The sequence below is a fragment of the Nyctereutes procyonoides genome, unplaced genomic scaffold, assembly GCF_905146905.1.
Source record: "Nyctereutes procyonoides isolate TBG_1078 unplaced genomic scaffold, NYPRO_anot_genome, whole genome shotgun sequence".
Taxonomy (NCBI): Eukaryota; Metazoa; Chordata; class Mammalia; order Carnivora; family Canidae; genus Nyctereutes; species Nyctereutes procyonoides.
This window is the reverse complement of record NW_026575052.1, coordinates 36,868,680-36,887,792: the sequence shown is the minus strand read 5'-3', so window position 1 is coordinate 36,887,792 and position 19,113 is coordinate 36,868,680. Positions and strand designations below refer to the sequence as shown.

At 32.2% G+C, this 19,113-nt stretch overlaps 1 protein-coding gene across 5 annotated transcripts in view; it reads left to right on the top strand.

Moving 5' to 3' along the window:
- Positions 1-19,113, top strand: part of KIF2A (kinesin family member 2A) — a 73,676-nt gene that overhangs the window by 45,898 nt on the left and 8,665 nt on the right. For 2 of the 5 annotated variants that reach the window (XM_055331599.1, XM_055331601.1), the window contains exons 4-17: positions 154-208; positions 1,609-1,731; positions 2,307-2,407; positions 4,367-4,462; positions 6,118-6,172; positions 6,555-6,717; positions 9,051-9,141; positions 9,253-9,316; positions 9,870-9,961; positions 10,329-10,471; positions 10,844-11,048; positions 11,798-11,908; positions 13,382-13,449; positions 17,637-17,787. In XM_055331599.1, the coding sequence (XP_055187574.1) occupies positions 154-208; positions 1,609-1,731; positions 2,307-2,407; positions 4,367-4,462; positions 6,118-6,172; positions 6,555-6,717; positions 9,051-9,141; positions 9,253-9,316; positions 9,870-9,961; positions 10,329-10,471; positions 10,844-11,048; positions 11,798-11,908; positions 13,382-13,449; positions 17,637-17,787 (1,518 nt within the window). Of the gene's footprint in view, positions 1-153; positions 209-1,608; positions 1,732-2,306; positions 2,408-4,366; positions 4,463-6,117; positions 6,173-6,554; positions 6,718-9,050; positions 9,142-9,252; positions 9,317-9,869; positions 9,962-10,328; positions 10,472-10,843; positions 11,049-11,797; positions 11,909-13,381; positions 13,450-16,635; positions 16,750-17,636; positions 17,788-19,113 lie in introns of all 5 variants that reach the window. The other 3 variants (XM_055331603.1, XM_055331600.1, XM_055331602.1) reach the window with 3 other exon arrangements.

Genomic DNA, 19,113 nt, shown 5'->3' with positions numbered 1-19,113 from the left:
TTGTAGTAATTATTAGGTTATTTATAGTTTTTTTAAATTTAGTTTTATATTATTGTTATTCATCTACTTCTGTTTAGTTAAAGGAAGTCAAAATTAAGATAAATATATGACAAGAAAAGAAAGTAAAATGAGCTTTTTGTTTTTCTCTTATAGAATCGACGGACTGTGGCTTCTATTAAGAATGACCCTCCTCCAAGAGATAACAGAGGTAAACATTTATCTATTAATTTTGCCCACCAAAATAAATCAAAAGTAAATATTCCCCTTGACATTATTATTCATTTAAACTTTTCATGGTTCATTTGAAGATTGGTATCTTCTTGATTTCCTAATACAATAATGTCAATAATATAAAAAAAGACTTAAAAAGGTAAGTGATGAATATGAAACTCTGTTATAGACAGTTTTTTAATTCATCTCTTTTACCCAGTAAGTTTATAGATTTTCTGTATATTTTCAGCAAGGAAATGTAAAGCACAGTTAATTTCTCTTCGACTCTTCAACAATTCAGAATTGTAATTTCTAGTGATGCTATTTCTCTGTATGTGGGGATGATGGGGTAGAACAGGCATATATGTATTAGAAGAGAGATTGAAGGTTAGAAGGGAAGTCCTGCACTTTAAACACTATCTCTATTTTTCTACTTATATAACACACACATTGGAGTATGCAAAATCTTCAGCAGAAGATTTGCATATTTGAGGGGCAAACGGATTTGGAATTTATAGGGAAGGTTGAAGGAGTGTGTTTTATGTTATGTACTTTAGAATTGTGTAAATTTCTCAAAATGAATGCATTTAAATTTATTTATTTATTTGTTTATTTCTTTATTATTATTTTTAAAGATTTTATTTACTTATTCATGAGACACAGAGAGAGAGAGTGAGGCAGAGACACAAGCAGAGGGAGAAGCAGGCTCGATGCGGGGAGCCCAATGTGGGTCTCGATCCCAGATCTCCAGGATCAGGCCCTGGGCTTGAAGGCAGCGCTAAACCGCTGAGCCACCCGGGCTGCCCTGCATTTAAATTTAAAATTTATATTTAGCACACACATATATTTTTTGTTTTGTTTTGTTCTTTTAAGATTTATTTATTCATTTGAGAGTGGGAGCACAAGTTGGGGCAGAGGGAGAGGGAGAGAGACTCCTCAAGCAGATTCCCTGCTGAATATGGAGCTGGACTCAGAGCTCAATTCCAGGACCTGAGATCATATGACCTGGGCTGAAATCAAGAGCCAGATGCTTAACTGAGCCACCCAGGCACCCCTGCACACTTATATTTTTTGAATGATTATTAAAAGTGAAGCTTGGAAAAAAAAAAAAAGTCAAGCTTGGCTTTGGTTTTTATGTAAATTACTTAGATTGATTTTTATAGCTAAAATTACATTTATGGAAACTAAGTCTGTATACAGAGTCTTAAAAACCTCTTGACTTGTTAATTTATTGAACAGAATTGATTATTACATATTCTGTTTACCCACATGAGTAGGAAACTGACAGTTTGCTAATGCAACTCAAATATCAGTTCTTATGAGATATCTGTTCCTTTTACTAGGGTTCACCTTTACTAATTTTCTGTTCTGAATTTAAAAATTTCATTTCACTTACAGTGGTTGGTTCTGCACGTGCACGGCCTAGTCAGCTTCCTGAGCAGTCTTCCTCTGCACAACAGAATGGTAGTGTTTCAGATATATCTCCAGTTCAAGCTGCAAAAAAGGAATTTGGACCCCCTTGTATGTAAATCACGTATCAAGGATTCAGTCATTTTAGGCATACATGTATTCTCTCTTGGTCATCCTTAGAAGTCCCCAAATGGTAAAGAGTAATGATAAGCTCGATTGCAGATTTCATTTTACCACTGTGGAAATTTTTTTTCTTGTTAGTTTAGTCTGTTAATTGGGTTTTGAAGTGTATATTTTGGAGAGAAATTATAAATACAAATTATAACAATCTTTCACTTGCTTTGAAAACTTAAAATTCTAGTCAGATGACAGTTTGACAGATGTTATGGAAGAAATTCTTATTTCTCAATCCTTTCCAATTCAAACATCTGTGATTGTAAACCAAGAGATGACATGTATCAATATGTTAAAGTCATTTTTCTTGACTATTTTTTTTTGACTATTTTTGTATATTGTCCTGTTCCTGGTTTTGTTAAAGCAGCTCATAAGTAAAGTTCACGTAGTTGTTAAAGCCATGCCTTGTCACTGTGTACCTTTATTTGGTGTATGTGGTGAAATTATACATTAAATTTTTGTGTACTATAAAGAAGAAAGCTCTACTTCTACAGCTCCTGTTTTTCTTTCAGCACGTAGAAAATCTAATTGTGTGAAAGAAGTAGAAAAATTACAAGAAAAACGAGAAAAAAGGAGACTGCAGCAGCAAGAACTTAGAGAAAAAAGAGCCCAGGTTTGTAACAGAAGCATTTATCTTTATGCATGAACTGAAGATGTAGACTGTGTCAGTGAAAATAATTTGCTTGTGCAAAAGTAGTTGAGGCATTCAATTAAAGATTTCAATATAGTTCCTTTGATATCTAAACTGATAATGGGAAATAACACAAACTGTTGTGAAAATACATTATTGTAACAGATTTTTACCATATGTACTTTTCATGTTTTAGTGGGTATGTGTTAGCCATAACATTTGTTCCACTTTGAATATTAAGCCGTTGTGTTACAACTCTAATGCAACCATCATTATACCTTTCAAGAATAATAAGATTCTGACTTTCTGAAAATGTCTACAAATAATATTCAGAAGAATTATCTAGTTAGAGGATTAAAAAGTAGATGATTATACTACAAATTTTATTATTTTTCCATGGTTAGTAAATTCAGCATATCACAATGAAAGGGGAAATTTCCTTGTGTTTAGATTTATGCTAGATATTAAAAGTATATCTCTTGTGCCTCTCATGTTCCCCTTAGATGGTAACAAAACTTTTTACTAACAATGGGAAAATTATATAGAAGACTAGTCTTTTTTATCTCTCTACAGGTCTTCGCCTATTGGAAAATCTGTTACTGTACATGTAACTTCTATTGTGCTTGTATTATATCTATCATATTCTTAGAACTTGTTTCTTCTAATAAAACATCAGGATTGTTTATTTAGGGGTATATTCAAATGCCCTTAATCATAGAGATGTTGTGTTATGGAATTGTGGAGCCAGTATAAAATTCAACTTGAATAAATCAGGTTATATCTTAAAAGTGATCTGAGAATGGCCAGTTGGGTTTTGAAATAAGTAAAATGCAATACAGATAGATCTACTAACACTTAGCATTGATGCCACCTGGTGTTTCCTTTGGGAACCTCATAATATTTTCACATTTCTTTTCACTGTACATTAAGTTTTTCCATTGGTATAGTTGGTATTATTTCCTAAAAGAAAGTTAATTGATAGTTTCATTAACAGTTTTGAAATTTATATTCAAAGCAAATCTGTATAAGGTGCAAGAAAAAAATATGACAGAATATTTTATCATTTATTGCTCATGGCTAGGAGAGGCTGTTAACTATTGGTATGTGTATCTTCATCTGAATTCTCTCAGTTTTGAAGCAAAAACACAAATTGCAGTCAGCATTCAGTAATTTGAATTTTAAAAATTTCAAAAATTATCTTGTCTTTTGATTCCTTTAAATCCTGTCCATTTGAGGTCATTTTACCATGCCTTAGCGGGTCAACCAAAGCAGAAAATGAACATAAATGAATTCATATTTCTACTCTGCTGACTCACTGCATTAAGCATGGGGAAGAAAAATCTGATTAAATGAATTTCTATAGAATTTTAATTGGTGCATAGTTCTTTATTGATATTTAAGATGAGCACTATTTCTCTTTAGCTTCATTTTCTAGGTTTAAGTTTTATGTGTAACATGAATTTTTGGAATAGTTGAGTGGTTTTAATGAGGAGTGTTTGGTTTACAGTTAACAGAATATATAGAGACTAACAGTTGTGTATTTAATATGAAAGTGAGTACTAGGCATATTTTTAATTCTGAACTCTGAAACTGAATTATGTCATGCTTTTAGTTTCAGTTTGGGTTTGGCTATAACAAATGATGCAATCTCCTAATTGATCTTTTTTAAAAACTTTAAAAAAAACAGACACTCTGCAATCTATGAATTTAATTTAAATTTGTAAACCATATTTAATTTGCAACAGGGTTGCCTGGGTGGCTCAGTCATTTGATACCTGAGTCTTGATCTTAGCTCAGGTATTGATCTTAGGGTGGTGAGTTTAAACCCCACCTTGGGCTCCACTTTGGGCATGGAGCCTCTTTGAAAAACAAAAACATAAATGCAACAATATCCATTATTGTAATGATAATAAATGATGAATTCTCTCTGTTTCCTTGTAGGATGTTGATGCTACAAACCCAAATTATGAAATAATGTGTATGATCAGAGACTTTAGAGGAAGTTTGGATTATAGACCATTAACAACAGCAGATCCTGTAAGATTCTTTTTAAACTATTGCTCTGGAATTTATTATGCTGTAAATTTTTTAAAAAAGACTTTTGATGCCCACTCAATACTAGATTTAGCTGTATAGTTTTTTCTTTATTTATGGGTGCACATTCCCCATGTTTTAAGGTGAAAATTTAGAAATCATTCCCATTTATGCTTATCTCCCATAATGTGATTTATTAGACTCACTTTTCACAGAGATGTTCTTTTCAAAGCAAAGCCTCTCTGTCTTTGGTAGAGCAGAACAACAGGTAAAGGAATGATGTAAGAAGACCCATTCTCCTTTCTGACCATGACTTAAACTTTTATCCTAGTTCCAAGCTTATTTCCTCTTTGACTTGGGCTATAGATTACACTATCAGTTTACTCTTAATTTGTAATTTAAAATAAATGTGAGGACATCCCCGGTGGTGCAGTGGTTTGGTGCCACCTGCAGCCCGGGGTGTGGTCCTGGAGACCCGGGATGGAGTCCCGTGTTGGGCTCCCTGCATGGAGCCTGCTTCTCCCTCTGCCTGTGTCTCTGCCTCTCTCTCTCTCTCTGTGTCTCTCATGAATAAATAAATAAAATCTTTTAAAAAAATAAAAATAAAACAAATGTGAGTTTGGCTTTTAAAACTAAGTGATGGTTGTTAAGGACTGTACTAGACCAGAAATTTAGTACTCAAAAAATATTCTGCTGTCTTATTATTCAATTACTTTCCTTTTGAAGAATGAGAATTTTTTGGACAGGGAATAATAGTTTGTGAGTAACTGATACTTAAGAAAAATAATCCTTCTGACCTAGCCTGTACAGAATACCTTGGGTACATAAAATACATTTGTGTCAGGCTGTTGTATTGCTTAGGATTTCATAGAGTTGTTGGTCATAATACTTGTATGTATGTTTTAGTCTTTGCTATCCCTACATGCATTTAACCTAAACTGTGTCTGAACTCAATAGGACAGGGATTGGCAAACTTTTTCTTAAAAGGCCCTGCTAGTAAATAATTTTGGCTTTGTGAACCATATGCTCTTCACAACTACTCAATTTTGCCTTTGTAGTATGAAAGCAGCCATAGATGATACATGAACAAATGAGTGCAACTGTCTGATTAAAACTTGACAGATGCAAGTAGTGGGCTGGATTATGCCTGCAGACCATACTTAGCCAATTTCTGTGTTATGTATTTAATTATTATTAAAAGGCAAGTATTGGGAAAATATTTACGTGTAAGAATTGGCCTATTATAAAATTACTGAAGTTATTTTGCTCACTAATAATGAGAATTGCATTTCTTGCTATAATTAGTATACGTGGTATGAAATTTTGCTTTTGTTATATGCCGTGTACCTTGAAGGTGTAAGTCAGCTTCTTAATGTGAACTTAATGCTACTAAGAACAGTAGTGCCATCTACAAAATTATTTCCTAATTATTTACCAAATAACAAAATGAATGATTTTCCATTAGGCTTAGAATTTTAGAAATCGTTATGTCTGTTAACTATTAAAATTTGTACATTCTAATTTGTTTTTTGAACTTTTTATTTATCCTATTTGTGCTATGCAGAAATTTCTAAAACCTTTAGGAAATACTGCATAACTGACTTTTCAGTGTTTTACATAACACTGATGAATATTGAAATAAAATATTTTACTTCTAGATCGATGAACATAGGATATGTGTTTGTGTAAGAAAACGACCACTCAATAAAAAAGGTATGCTGCTTTTTGAACTCTTAATAGAAGTTTGACTTTTTCCAGTTTGTAATTTATTTTGATAGAAATTAAATTGATTTAGAAGAGTTAAATATGAATCACTTTATTTGTACATAATCATTATGCAGATTTCTTTGGTTAGATCTGCTGATTTGTTATTGCTCTGTGAATCATTGCCATTCCTGGTTATTGCTTCACAGAAATTTTGATAGATTTTTTTTTACTTAGTTGTTGGAATATGTCTTCTTGAATTGCATATTTATAAGATATTTATATTTATAGAGCTTAATACTTGTACTAAAATTCTTATTTTTAAAAAAATACTTATTACATTCAAATGCTATGAAAATTACTGGGCATTGATTTTTATTTATTCTTTTAGAAACTCAAATGAAAGATCTTGATGTAATCACAATCCCCAGTAAAGATGTTGTGATGGTACATGAACCGAAACAAAAAGTAGATTTAACAAGGTACCTAGAAAACCAAACATTTCGTTTCGATTATGCCTTTGATGACTCAGCTCCTAATGAAATGGTTTACAGGTAGGTAAATTTGTTTTAAATAATAATTTTGTTCATATACTGTGTATTTATCACTACCCTGAACCTTGCCTTGATGTTGGCATCTCTCTCCAAAAGTGCAGTATGCTTTTTATTCTGAATTTGAGCAAAGGTTATGTAATAAGCACAATATGAATATTAATACTTAACTCCCTTTAATGTTCCTTCTAAATCATAGTTTTTATTAATAATTATATATGTATCATACATTTTACATATACATATATATTTATATGTGGACAGGAAATTTCTGAAAAATGTAGGCATTTCTGTATTTCTAGGAATGTGATGTGGTTAGAAGGGGGCTTTTACTTTTGCTTTTTAATCTCTGTATAGTAAAGAATCTCTACTAGTAAGGGAATATTTATTATATATCGGTTCTTAATTTTTTCAGATCTTTATTTCACGTTACCGCCACTTAAGGCAAAAGAAAAACCTTTGTAAACCTACTTGTAGGGATGCCTGGGTGGCTCAGTGGTTAAGCATCTGTCTTTGGCTCAGGGGCATGATCCTGGAGTCCTGGGATCGAGTCCCACATCGGGCTCCTTGCAGGGACCTATGTCTCTGCCTCTCTCTGTGTGCCTTTCATAAATAAATAAATAAAATACTTAAACAAAAAACAAAAACAAAACCTACTTGCATTTGTCTAATTTCTATCATCTTTAAGCATTGGAATAGTTTTAGTACATGAAATTCTTTATATGTTCACATATTCAACTTATAGACACCTCAAACTTATTATTATAAGTTTTATGCCAAATTTAGATTTTTATACATAGTTTGTAAACATTTCCTTCTAATTATAATAGGTCAGTTCTAACAGCAGTGCTATTTTAATCTATTTAGAACTTTCTTGGCAATTACTTGAATGCTTTTTCATTGCCCTTTCATGTTATAAATATGGCTGGAAAACAGAAAATTAAAGCTTTAATAAGAGCCCTAAGAATTGAAGACTTATTAATGAAATATTATTGAAGTCAACTCCATTGGGCTTAAGCCTTATAAACTGGGAGTTCAGTTGTAAAGAAAGAGGAGAAAATTAAAGGATATATGAACGCTAAATGGTATTATGAAGAATTTGTTTTAAAAGGGAACTATAAGTATAAATTGCATATTTTTTACCTTTCTGAGCATGGAGTCCTCTCTTCACCCCTACTCCCTTTTCTGCTTCCACTCCTGCCTCATAAAATATGTCTGTTTGACTTTATAAGGTATGTTTCTATAAATATGTAGGATCTAGTAAACATTTGTTTTACCTTGCTTTTTTTTTTAAATTGTTATTTATTTATGATAGAGAGAGAGAGAGGCAGAGACACAGGCAGAGGGAGAAACAGGCTCCATGCACCGGGAGCCCGATGTGGGATTCGATCCCGAGGCTCCAGGATTGCGCCTGGACCAAAGGCAGGCGCTAAACCGCTGCGCCACCCAGGGATCCCTGTTTTACCTTGCTTCTTAACTTTACCAATATTGATGCTGTCTCCTTTGTGTAGCTTTGAGGGAGTGTGAGTTAGGCCTTGTGCTCTCTCTCTCTCTCTTCTCTCTCTCTCTCATGAATAAATAAATAAAAATCTTAAAAAAAATCAGAACTATGTAAAGTGTTCCATGTACATTATTTTGAAGCGTACATAAAAAGATTTGTTTCCTGTTACACTTTTTAGCGCTCCACTCAGTGAAGTATTCCTTATCTCTCCTTTTAATTTTAACTCTAGTGTGATTATGATATTTTGAAAAATAATCTAGACTATAATATTTTGGCATCCTTCTCCTAAGACTATCAACTCTAAACTCATTGTCTTATTAAGTATTATTTATTGTATTTATTTAGCTACATTCAAGTAAATCCTGTTAGTTTGCTACTTGTGTAAATGGTCTTAAGATAATCACTGTTGATTTTGTTTCCGTTAAAACTTTTACTCCTGGTGTTGTGGGTTTTTTGTTTGGTTGGTTTTTTTGCTTTTCATTTTATAAGCCTTGTCTGCCTAATATTATGATCTTTTGTTGTTATTTTTTAAAACTTTCATGGTGTCTTCTATTTATAAATGTCTTCGTTCAGTTACTGTCATTTTTAATTTTTTGGTCCATTGTGACCATCGTTTATTATGGAATTGCTTGAAATTATGCTTTAAAGAGCTTTAAGCAATTTTAGAATAAGGTAATTTAAAAATTTTAAACAAATCAATGGACTCAATAGTAGTCTGACAGTTGAGCCCATTGATATGTTTAAAAATTTGGTAGGAGTTTTATTAATAACTTGATATTGTATTTTTAATTTAAATATTGGTGGGATATTCTGACTAATGCATTTTATTTTTAAGATTTACAGCTAGACCACTAGTGGAAACTATATTTGAAAGGGGAATGGCTACATGCTTTGCTTATGGGCAGACTGGAAGTGGAAAAACTCATGTAAGTAATTCATTTCAGTTATATCCTGCTATTTTCCTTATAGCTTAATTCTAAAACCTATATTCTTAAGATTTATTGCTGTGTCTATTATTATTTCCTTTTAACATACAGACTATGGGAGGTGACTTTTCAGGCAAGAACCAAGATTGTTCTAAAGGAATTTATGCATTAGCAGGTAACTGTCTTTTCTGCATATCATTTATAATATTCTTGAATATTACTCAGTTGTCTTTGAAATAAAACTTGGAAATATTATTCAGGACTTTAAGGATAATCATAAAGCTAAACATATTATGTCAATTTTAGGTTGTCAGACTGCTTGAAAAGGATTGAGCTTATTAAGCTTTTGGGACAGAAATCTTGATTATATTTGTGTCATTTTATTCTGGCATATTATTGAAGCTTAGTATTTGTTTTGAAGCAGTATTTTTTGAGTAGCTGATGAAAAGCTTCTTTTTGGTATGATTACAGGAATAACCTTACTATGACCACCTGTAATTTTATGTTATTTATAAGAATAAGTAGTAACATTTTTCTTTTGAATATGAGAGTGACATCTATACTTAATGTAAATAAATTATTACTATTTTCTTGTAAAATTAATGTTTAGTCTTCATTTTTATTGTACTGTTATTCTAGGTAAAGATTAACTGATTCCTCTAAATCCTTTTTAAAGATAGTATTTGTAACATTCTTAACGAATTTTCTCCATATGAAATTCTTGACAGCTCGAGATGTCTTTTTAATGTTAAAGAAACCAAATTATAAGAAGTTAGAACTTCAAGTATATGCAACCTTTTTTGAAATTTATAGTGGGAAGGTAAGTGGAAACTTAAAAAAAAAAAAAAAACCCTGATGGGGGGGGCGGTGTTTAAATTGTGGTTTAATATGTGCATAACATAAAATTTTACACTTTAACCAATTGTTGTGTACAAGTTCAGTCGCATTAACTACTTTCATGTTGTAAAACTATTGCCAGCATGTATTTTTATATACTCACATTTTTTGTTAGCATTTTGTTGAGATTTTTAAAAATTTCCTTTGAAACTCTCAACTTAAGTTTTGAGCATTATTCTAATTATTCTGATTTTCTGAAATAATGTTTGGACTCTGATTCATTTTTACAGAACTGAAGTTTTTTTTTTCCCCTTAAAGCTAGTTTTCTAATTTGGCTTTTTTTCTAACAGGTGTTTGACTTACTAAACAGGAAAACAAAATTAAGAGTGCTAGAAGATGGAAAACAGCAGGTTCAAGTGGTGGGATTACAGGAACGGGAGGTCAAATGTGTTGAAGATGTACTGAAACTCATTGATATAGGCAACAGTTGCAGGTAAATTTCATTTTAATTGGGAAAGGAAATTTTAATTTCTTAATCAGTTGTAGGTAATTTGAGTATCTAAAACAAAGCAAAGGTGTTACTTAGTACATCTTGGTAGTAAAAGTTTGTTCATAAAAACTTAACATTAACTTTGAGTGACATCTACTATATTGATAATCGTACTACAAATAGACTATAAGTATGCCAGATTAAAGTATATAAATCTGGCTGTGTTGAAGTGTTGTAAGTCAGATTGTCCCTTTTGTATTTAAAAGATGAGAGCTGGATGGTTTTTTGCAGGTTCTTTCATGAACTACTGTGGTTTAAAACATAAAAACTGAAGTTTTTTTATTTTAATCTAAAATATCTTTAATCATGTTGTAGAACATCCGGTCAAACATCTGCAAATGCACATTCATCTCGGAGCCATGCAGTGTTTCAGATTATTCTTAGAAGGAAAGGAAAACTACATGGCAAATTTTCTCTCATTGATTTGGCTGGAAATGAACGAGGAGCCGATACTTCCAGTGCAGACAGGCAAACCAGGCTTGAAGGTGCTGAAATTAATAAAAGCCTTTTAGCACTCAAGGTAAATGACATGTATTTAATTATGAAAAGTCTTTTGCTTTTTGACTTTAATTTTGTTTAGAGTAGCTACAAAGTGATAGTACCTGTAACACCTAGTAAGTAAGAGATGTTACCAAATTTGTTTATTTATAGTTGTAGGTTTTTATTGTACCAGAGATTTTCTTTACACATAATCATTTTTTTAGGGTGAATAAGGGATCTGTTAGTTGGCAGACAAATTCTAATCCTACTTAAGGAGATTGCACAGGGCTTTAATCAGCCATATTATTTTTGAGGAAGGCAAGGAACCATAAAGCTTAGCCAAAAAATACTGTCCCATAGAAATGCAGAATGGCTTTCAGAAATATAGAGCGGCAGTATTATATCCCTTGATTGACTTGAAAAAAAAAAAAAAGGATTGTCAGGACACAAGAAAATACTGTTTTTTCTTTTGTGATGTGATGCTTAAAGTTAGATTATTATCCTTCTACCTTTTACTTCTAAATACTAGAGTATTTAGTTAGAGTCTCCTGAAGAATTTTTTGGAATAATAAATACTTTGTTGTTGTTCTTGTTATTAGTTTCAATTTCTTGAGTTAGGATTTATGAGACCATTTCCATCTTTACTATGCTCTAAACCTGTCACTAGGATTACCAGAGCTGATCAGATCTTAAATGTTAGGGTTATGGTAAAAGGCTTTTCAAGTATATTAATTAAGATTACTCTTTATTAGTAGCCTAATCTGTGAAACTTACTTTCTTAATTTTCAGGAGTGCATCAGAGCCTTAGGTAGAAATAAACCTCATACTCCTTTCAGAGCAAGTAAACTCACTCAGGTGTTAAGAGATTCATTCATAGGTGAAAATTCTCGTACCTGCATGGTAAGTTTGTGTTTGTTTGTTTTGTTTTAACCCTGATAATGAATTAACTCAAAATATATATGAAAAGATTCTAATGTACATTAACAACAATCATTTAAATCCTTCTATTGTGAGAGATACAGTGATACTTAAGATGTGGTCCCTACCAATCTGATAGAGAGGATTATATTGCAGTTATAATGCATTCTACTAATTCCAACATCTGAGTCTACTTGAGGTTGTTCTTCATTGATTTTTATTTTCCTTAAATATGGTTCACACTTTTCTGTTTCCTAGTATATCTGGTAATACTGGTTTATGATTTTCATTATGAATAAATACCTTATAGACCCTCTGGATTCTCTTATGTTCTAAAGATTATTGATTTTTTGTTGTTTTAGCAAGAAGTGAACTTATTTCAAACTTTGGTCTCCCGTGCTTTGGGAGGTAACTGAAATTGGAAAAACTGTCCAGTTCTTAAGAGTTAGTTATATTGCGTAAGCCTTGTGTATGCTTGGTTCAAGAATCAGCTAGAGGTTGGGCAATTTATATGTAGAGTTTTTGGTTGTCAAGATTACTTCCCTCTGTGATTATCTCTCTCTTCTGGGAGACCTCACTTTTTAGCTGCTTTAATTCTGCTTTTCAAATTTTGTTCTTTAAACAGTGAAATTCCAGTTTTCTTTTTTTTGGTAAGGATTTTATTTATTTATTTGTGAGAGAGAGGAAGAGAGAGAGAAAGCAAGCAGGGGAGAGAGGCAGAGAGAAAGAGGAAAAACCCGACTCCCCACTGAGCTGGGAGCCCAAAGTAGAATTTGATCCCAGGACCCTGGGATCATGACCTGAGCCAAAGGCAGGCATTAACCAACTGAGCCATCCAGGTGCCCTGTGAAATTCGTTTTCTTTTTTTTTTTTTTAATTTTTATTTATTTATGATAGTTACACAGAGAGAGAGAGAGAGAGAGAGGCAGAGACACAGGCAGAGGGAGAAGCAGGCTCCATGCACCGGGAGCCCGACGTGGGATTCGATCCCGGGTCTCCAGGATCGCGCCCTGGGCCAAAGGCAGGCGCCAAACCGCTGCGCCACCCAGGGATCCCTGAAATTCGTTTTCTAGTGAAATTTTAGTTGCCCTGTGTGACAGCAGCAGGGCTTGCCCTTAGGCAAAAAAAAAAAAAAAGAAAAAACCTGGATGGAGAAGACAAAATGGGAGCACTCAGTGCTATTCCCTTCTAGGTTTTGACCTCCATTTTCTGATTTAAATCTTTTTCTGCTGTTTTCAGAGAGTTGCTTATATTTCATGTGGTTTATGATTATTATCTGATTTTTGGTATGGTATAGCAAATTTTCTTGGAATTTGGATATCATAAATAAATTATTTATTTTTTATAATTTTTTTAAATAACCATTTTAAGATTAGATCTTAATGAGCTATATGTTGGTATTAATGTGTCCGTCATTTATAACATTTTCTTTACCTTTGTGTTTTTCTCCTTTAGATTGCCACAATCTCTCCAGGAATGGCATCCTGTGAAAATACTCTTAATACATTAAGATATGCAAATAGGTATGTGAAGTGGTTATTCAGTTTGAAATTTGAGGGGAAAATAAAAAAAAAAAAAAAAAAAAAAGGGATCCCTGGGTGGCGCAGCGGTTTGGCGCCTGCCTTTGGCCCAGGGCGCGATCCTGGAGACCCAGGATCGAATCCCACGTCGGGCTCCCGGTGCATGGAGCATGCTTCTCCCTCTGCCTGTGTCTCTGCGCCTCTCTCTCTCTCTCTGTGACTATCATAAATAAATAAAAATTAAAAAATAAAATAAAAAAAAAAAAGAAATTTGAGGGGAGTAGAACAGTATTAAGGTTGACTTAATATCTGATAGAATAAATTTATTATGTTTTTCTTTCAATTTTTAAAAATTTTTTGCATATTATTCATTAAGATATGGTATGTAGAGTCATTTGATCAAGTTCTGAAAATAAATGGAAATATGTAATTTGGAAGGAGATTTAGGCCGTTAGTAGAATTGGCCTTTCTATCCTAGAACCTGATTACATTTTTATGTTTTACCAAGATATAGTTCATATTTTTTTACTGCATTCGAATCATGCACATTTTTCCTATTAAGAATCTGAGTGAATTAGAGGGGACCTGTCTATATTTCTTACGTAGTTTTATCTGTATGTTAAAAATTATTTCTGGTAATATTAAGTGTTGTATTAAGAATCTAGAGTTTGAATAAGTAATGGTAGCACATTTCTCTGGCATTCTTTGAGTTATATTTTATTATTCATATACTGGTGTTACAAACTTTAATGGATAATGGTGTTATTACAAATGAAAGGACAAAAAGCGTACTTAAAATAATCATTCCTTATATTCATGAAATGCCCTTGGAATTTTGGAGTATGATGGACATATTTATATTTGTTCCATAAATTATTCCTATTGCTCTTGTTTTTAAAAAACTTGACTATATATTTGAAATTTCTATTATCACATATTGCATTTGTGATTTTAATATTTAGAGGTCAAATTCCTCTTTGTATTCCATTTTTACTGTGGACATTCTCTTAATTTTGCTAAATACAAATATTTGTCCTATATTTTAATTACTATGGAAATTTTTATCTTTTTTTAAAACAGGGACTACACATGAATACAGAGAAGTACCAAAAACTTTTTTTTTTTTTTAAGTACCAAAAACTTAAGTGAATCATCTAATAAGTATTTATACAGTGAAAATTCCTTTTGTCAGATGGGGAATAGAACATTTCTACCTCTCTCGAAAGTTCCCTATATGTTCCCTCCTGATTATAAATCCTGAATAACATGTCCAAATTCATTAATCTCTCCTTCAAGATAGACATTATCTTGACTTCTGTGGCATAATTTTTTTGGTTTTTTCTTCATCTCTTTTTAGAGATAGTTTTACTACCTATGACTTCTATCTCTGAACAACATTAGGTAGCTATGTTTGAACTTTACATAAATGGTCATGCCCTTTATTCTTTTGTGATTTGATTTGTTTCAACTGGATACAGTTTTTTTTTAATGAGAGTAAAAACTATTGGAAAGTATAAGCCTTTTGACATTTTGTAAAAAGATACCCAAATAACTTCTTTAAAAGTATAATGGAACTTTATTTCTAAATGTAGTCTCTTTAAACTTTGAATTAAGGGCTCTGAGCTGCAAACATTTATGGTACTTTTAACTCATTTTTATAATGAACACTTTTGGTATGTGGTGTTTTTGTCATTAATTTAAAATGCTTCTTATTTCAAATTGTTCACGGGAGAGATGAGCAACAGCTTAGTATAGCAGAAGATTGCCATGTTATAGAATTAAAAGAAACATAGCCCCTCCTTGTCTTCAGACTTCTGACTGCAGAGGAATCTCCCTAATGTGAAAATTCTTTCTCTGGCCATTCCTGTAGTTCATTTAGGTCCAAGTAAATGTTTTAATTTATTATCATGTATTGTAATTCATCTGCAACATGACTAACCATCTGGGACAAATAATTCTGTCTTTTCTTTCCAAATCTCTAGGAATAAAGATTTTCAACCTCCCTTGATAACTCATCTGAGGAATATAATTTCCACATATAGTATTTACTGTTTGAGTTGGACAAGAGTGCTTGGAATAGAGAAAATATTAGCCTATTAGGGGCTATTAGGGTATCTAAATTAGGAGATTCTGAAAGAATTCTAAATGGAGCTGGGAGTAAAAAGAATGATGTCACTGTTAGAAATTTAGATTATGTCAGTCTCTGTATGGTAAATAAACTTTCCAAAGTAACTATGAACAATGAAGGGCAGCTGAATATAGTATTGAACCTGTGATAACAGACATTACCAACAGATCAAAGAAAGATTGTAAGTAGAAGAAATATATTAGTTTGATCTATATGTAATTATTAGTTTGATCTGTATATTTATGACCCAACAAAACAGTAATTTCATTTAGATCAAATCTAAAAGAAGTAACGAGAAAAACAGACGGTCCGTATATTGGATATTTAAGTAACATCATGTTTGTACTCAAAGTTAGGTGTATCTCACTTATGCATGCCACATTCTCATTGAATGACCTTGGGTAAGATGCATTATTGCTCTGAACCAATTTCTTATCTGCAAAATGGCAAAAATAGTATCATGAGAAAATATAACTCTTTAGAGACGTTAACAAAAGCAATTTAAAATCCACTACTAAATAAATTTTTCTTAACCAGGGTTCTTCATCTGAACCAAACATAAAATTATTTGAGTGATTGATTTCTCATTTTATATCAAGGATGAAACTATTCTAGATGCATAGGAAAGAAGTTAATTCATTACAAACAGCGGATGCCATTAGGACTTAATACTCCTGTTCTCTTTTAAAAGACTGCAAGAGTATTGAGGGCTCATTAATGTTAACAAAATATTTGTAATACTTACTACCCAAGGAGATTTGATTAATAATCGTGTAGTTCAAGAAGAAGCATTTCAATTATAGGTGGTCATCTAGTTAAACTTCTGGAGAGGATGAGAAAAAGGGAAAGCACACCAGAAAGGAAGGACTGTGGAGTAAGGAGTCAAATAGGACAGAGAAATTAAAAATTATTATTAAAATAGTCTAAATACAGTAAGTCACAACAATGTTGATACCTTTTTCTGAACAAATTAAACTGAATATGAAATAAAAACTTGAAATATGGATTACTGTCTTTACAAGAGCATTTTCTTTTAATTTGTTGCTGTTTTGGTGCTGCAGAGTAAAGGAGTTTGGAATTAGTCCATCAGACATTCCCTTCTCACAGGGTAGTGGCAGTCGCCCTGATCTCTCTCCTTCTTATGAATATGACGACTTTTCTCCTTCGATTACCAGGTCTACTTCCTTATATGCATAAGATGTTTATTTTCATAGTTTCTTTTGAGTTGTGTTACATATAAATATTTCATTTATACTTTTGTGCTTATTAGCCTTTTTATTTTTCATTTTCATTTCATTTGGCAGGTGATGATTGTACTGCATGATCATTTGTGTGTACTTTATTGATTTATTTGCTTTAACATGTTGATTTAGAATTCAAGCTTCCTTTTTCCCCTCATTTTTAAGGATGATGTCATCTTTGCATATTTATGGTTGAAAAGTAAACTATCTTGTTTAAAATGAGAAGTTTATCGTTACTCTGTATGTTCTTATAAATTTCCTTGTCTGCAAGGAAATAACAAGAATCTTCTTGATTTACAATGTGTACCCTCCCACTTTGGAAATTGAAGTATAATAAACATTTTTTAAATAATAGAACTTTATAACTTACAATCTTTATATATTAGAAATATGATTTCACAGGTAGCTATTTTAATAGACATTATAACAACTAAATATCTACAAAGTGTATTAAAAGTTCTGTGATTTTGGCAACAATCGATTTACTGATCTAAGTGCAGTTGTTAGCATTCTTCTGTTTATATGATTTAATTGCAAAAACCGTTATTTTGCTTTGAAATATTGAATTTAAATACTTTGCTAATTGTCATTTATTATGGAACAATAATTATATTTGAAATAATTATAAAGTTACCTCAATAAATTCTGAAAGTTAATCACCAAATCTCCCTTTAGTGTTTATGCAGATTTCAGGTGAACTTGATCTGGAAAGCTGACATCATCAATTTTAATATGTAGTTGAATTGCCTTTTTATTGAATAGGGTGGTAGTTTTTTTGTTCGTGTCCTTGTTAATTTTAGGTGTCTCTCATGTATTTATAGGGTGAAAGAATTGACTGTGGATCCAAATGCTGCTGGTGATGTCCGTCCAATTATGCACCATCCACCAAATCAGATTGATGACTTAGAGGCACAGTGGGGTGTGGGGAGTTCCCCTCAGAGAGATGATCTAAAACTTCTTTGTGAACAAAATGTGAGTGACTATATAATTACAGTTATTTGATTATAGTACATTTCATACATCACCAAACTTAATAGTTAAAAACTACTATATAAATTAGAAAAAATAATTAATTAATTAATTAATTAATTAATTAGAGGTCAGTAGACTGCAGCCTATGGGCCAGCCATCTGTTTTTACACATAAAGTTTTACTGAATTATGTCCATACTTATACATTTACGAATTGGCTAGCTGCTTTCTTGCACAAAAGCATTGGCAAAAACTATATGGCTCACCAGCCTGAAATAGATACTGTTTGCCTTTTAAAAAATTTACTGACCCTATTTTCCAGATTTTCTATCAGTATTAAAATTTGGGGGTTTCAAAAGTAATATAAGGAAAAAAACAAGTTTAGGAATTATGCATATAATATGCACATAGCTTAAAAACAAAATTAACTGTGGGCACATGCATATATATTAAAAGGATGCACGTACTATGTCAAACATGGCAAAATTTAACATTTGTTAAATATAGTTGAATTCTATGTGTTTAAATGGCTAGTGACATTTTATAATTTAACAATTTAATTCCCAATTACTCAAAAAATATTAATGTACCCATTCTATAAGGACAGCAAGGTCTAAAGAAGTAACCAAGAAAGCACCAACAATACACGTTTTCACATAATTAACATATTGAGGAAATTTCTATCTGTATGTCAGATGTAAAAGTATATATAACTTATTTTTTAAAATATCTATGTAGTTTTCTCATTTTCTTCTCAGTAAGAATCGCATAGTAGTACTTTCTCATGATAAAAGATGGTATTTATTAGTTGCTGACTACATAATTTATATTTGCTAAGCATTTTACTTATTACCTAATGTAATCCTTACAACTCTATGTGGTAGATACCATAATTATTTCTGCTTTTTAACTGATTTTCTAAAAGCTGAGGGAACTTGAGGCTCCTGGTTAAAAGTAAGAGTTCTAAGCTTTGAACCATGGAAGTGAAAAACTGAAAATGAGATCCTGCCCTAGTCTATCTCCCCTGTCTCCAAAAGTTTGAAGGACAGTATAACAGTTTTTTGGGTTTTTTTTATAAAGATTTTCTATATTTATTCATGAGCGAGACACAGGCACAGACACAGGCAGAGGGAGAAGCAGGCTCCATTCAGGGAGCCCGACGTGGGACTTGATCCTGGGTCTCCAGGATCACACCCTGGGCCGAAGGCGGGCGCCAAACCGCTGAGCCACCTGGGCTGCCCTAGCAGCTTTTTATATTCTTGAAACAGACCATGCAGTGTACCTAGATATGGTGTCTCTTAAGAATGTGGAAAACAAAAACAGAATA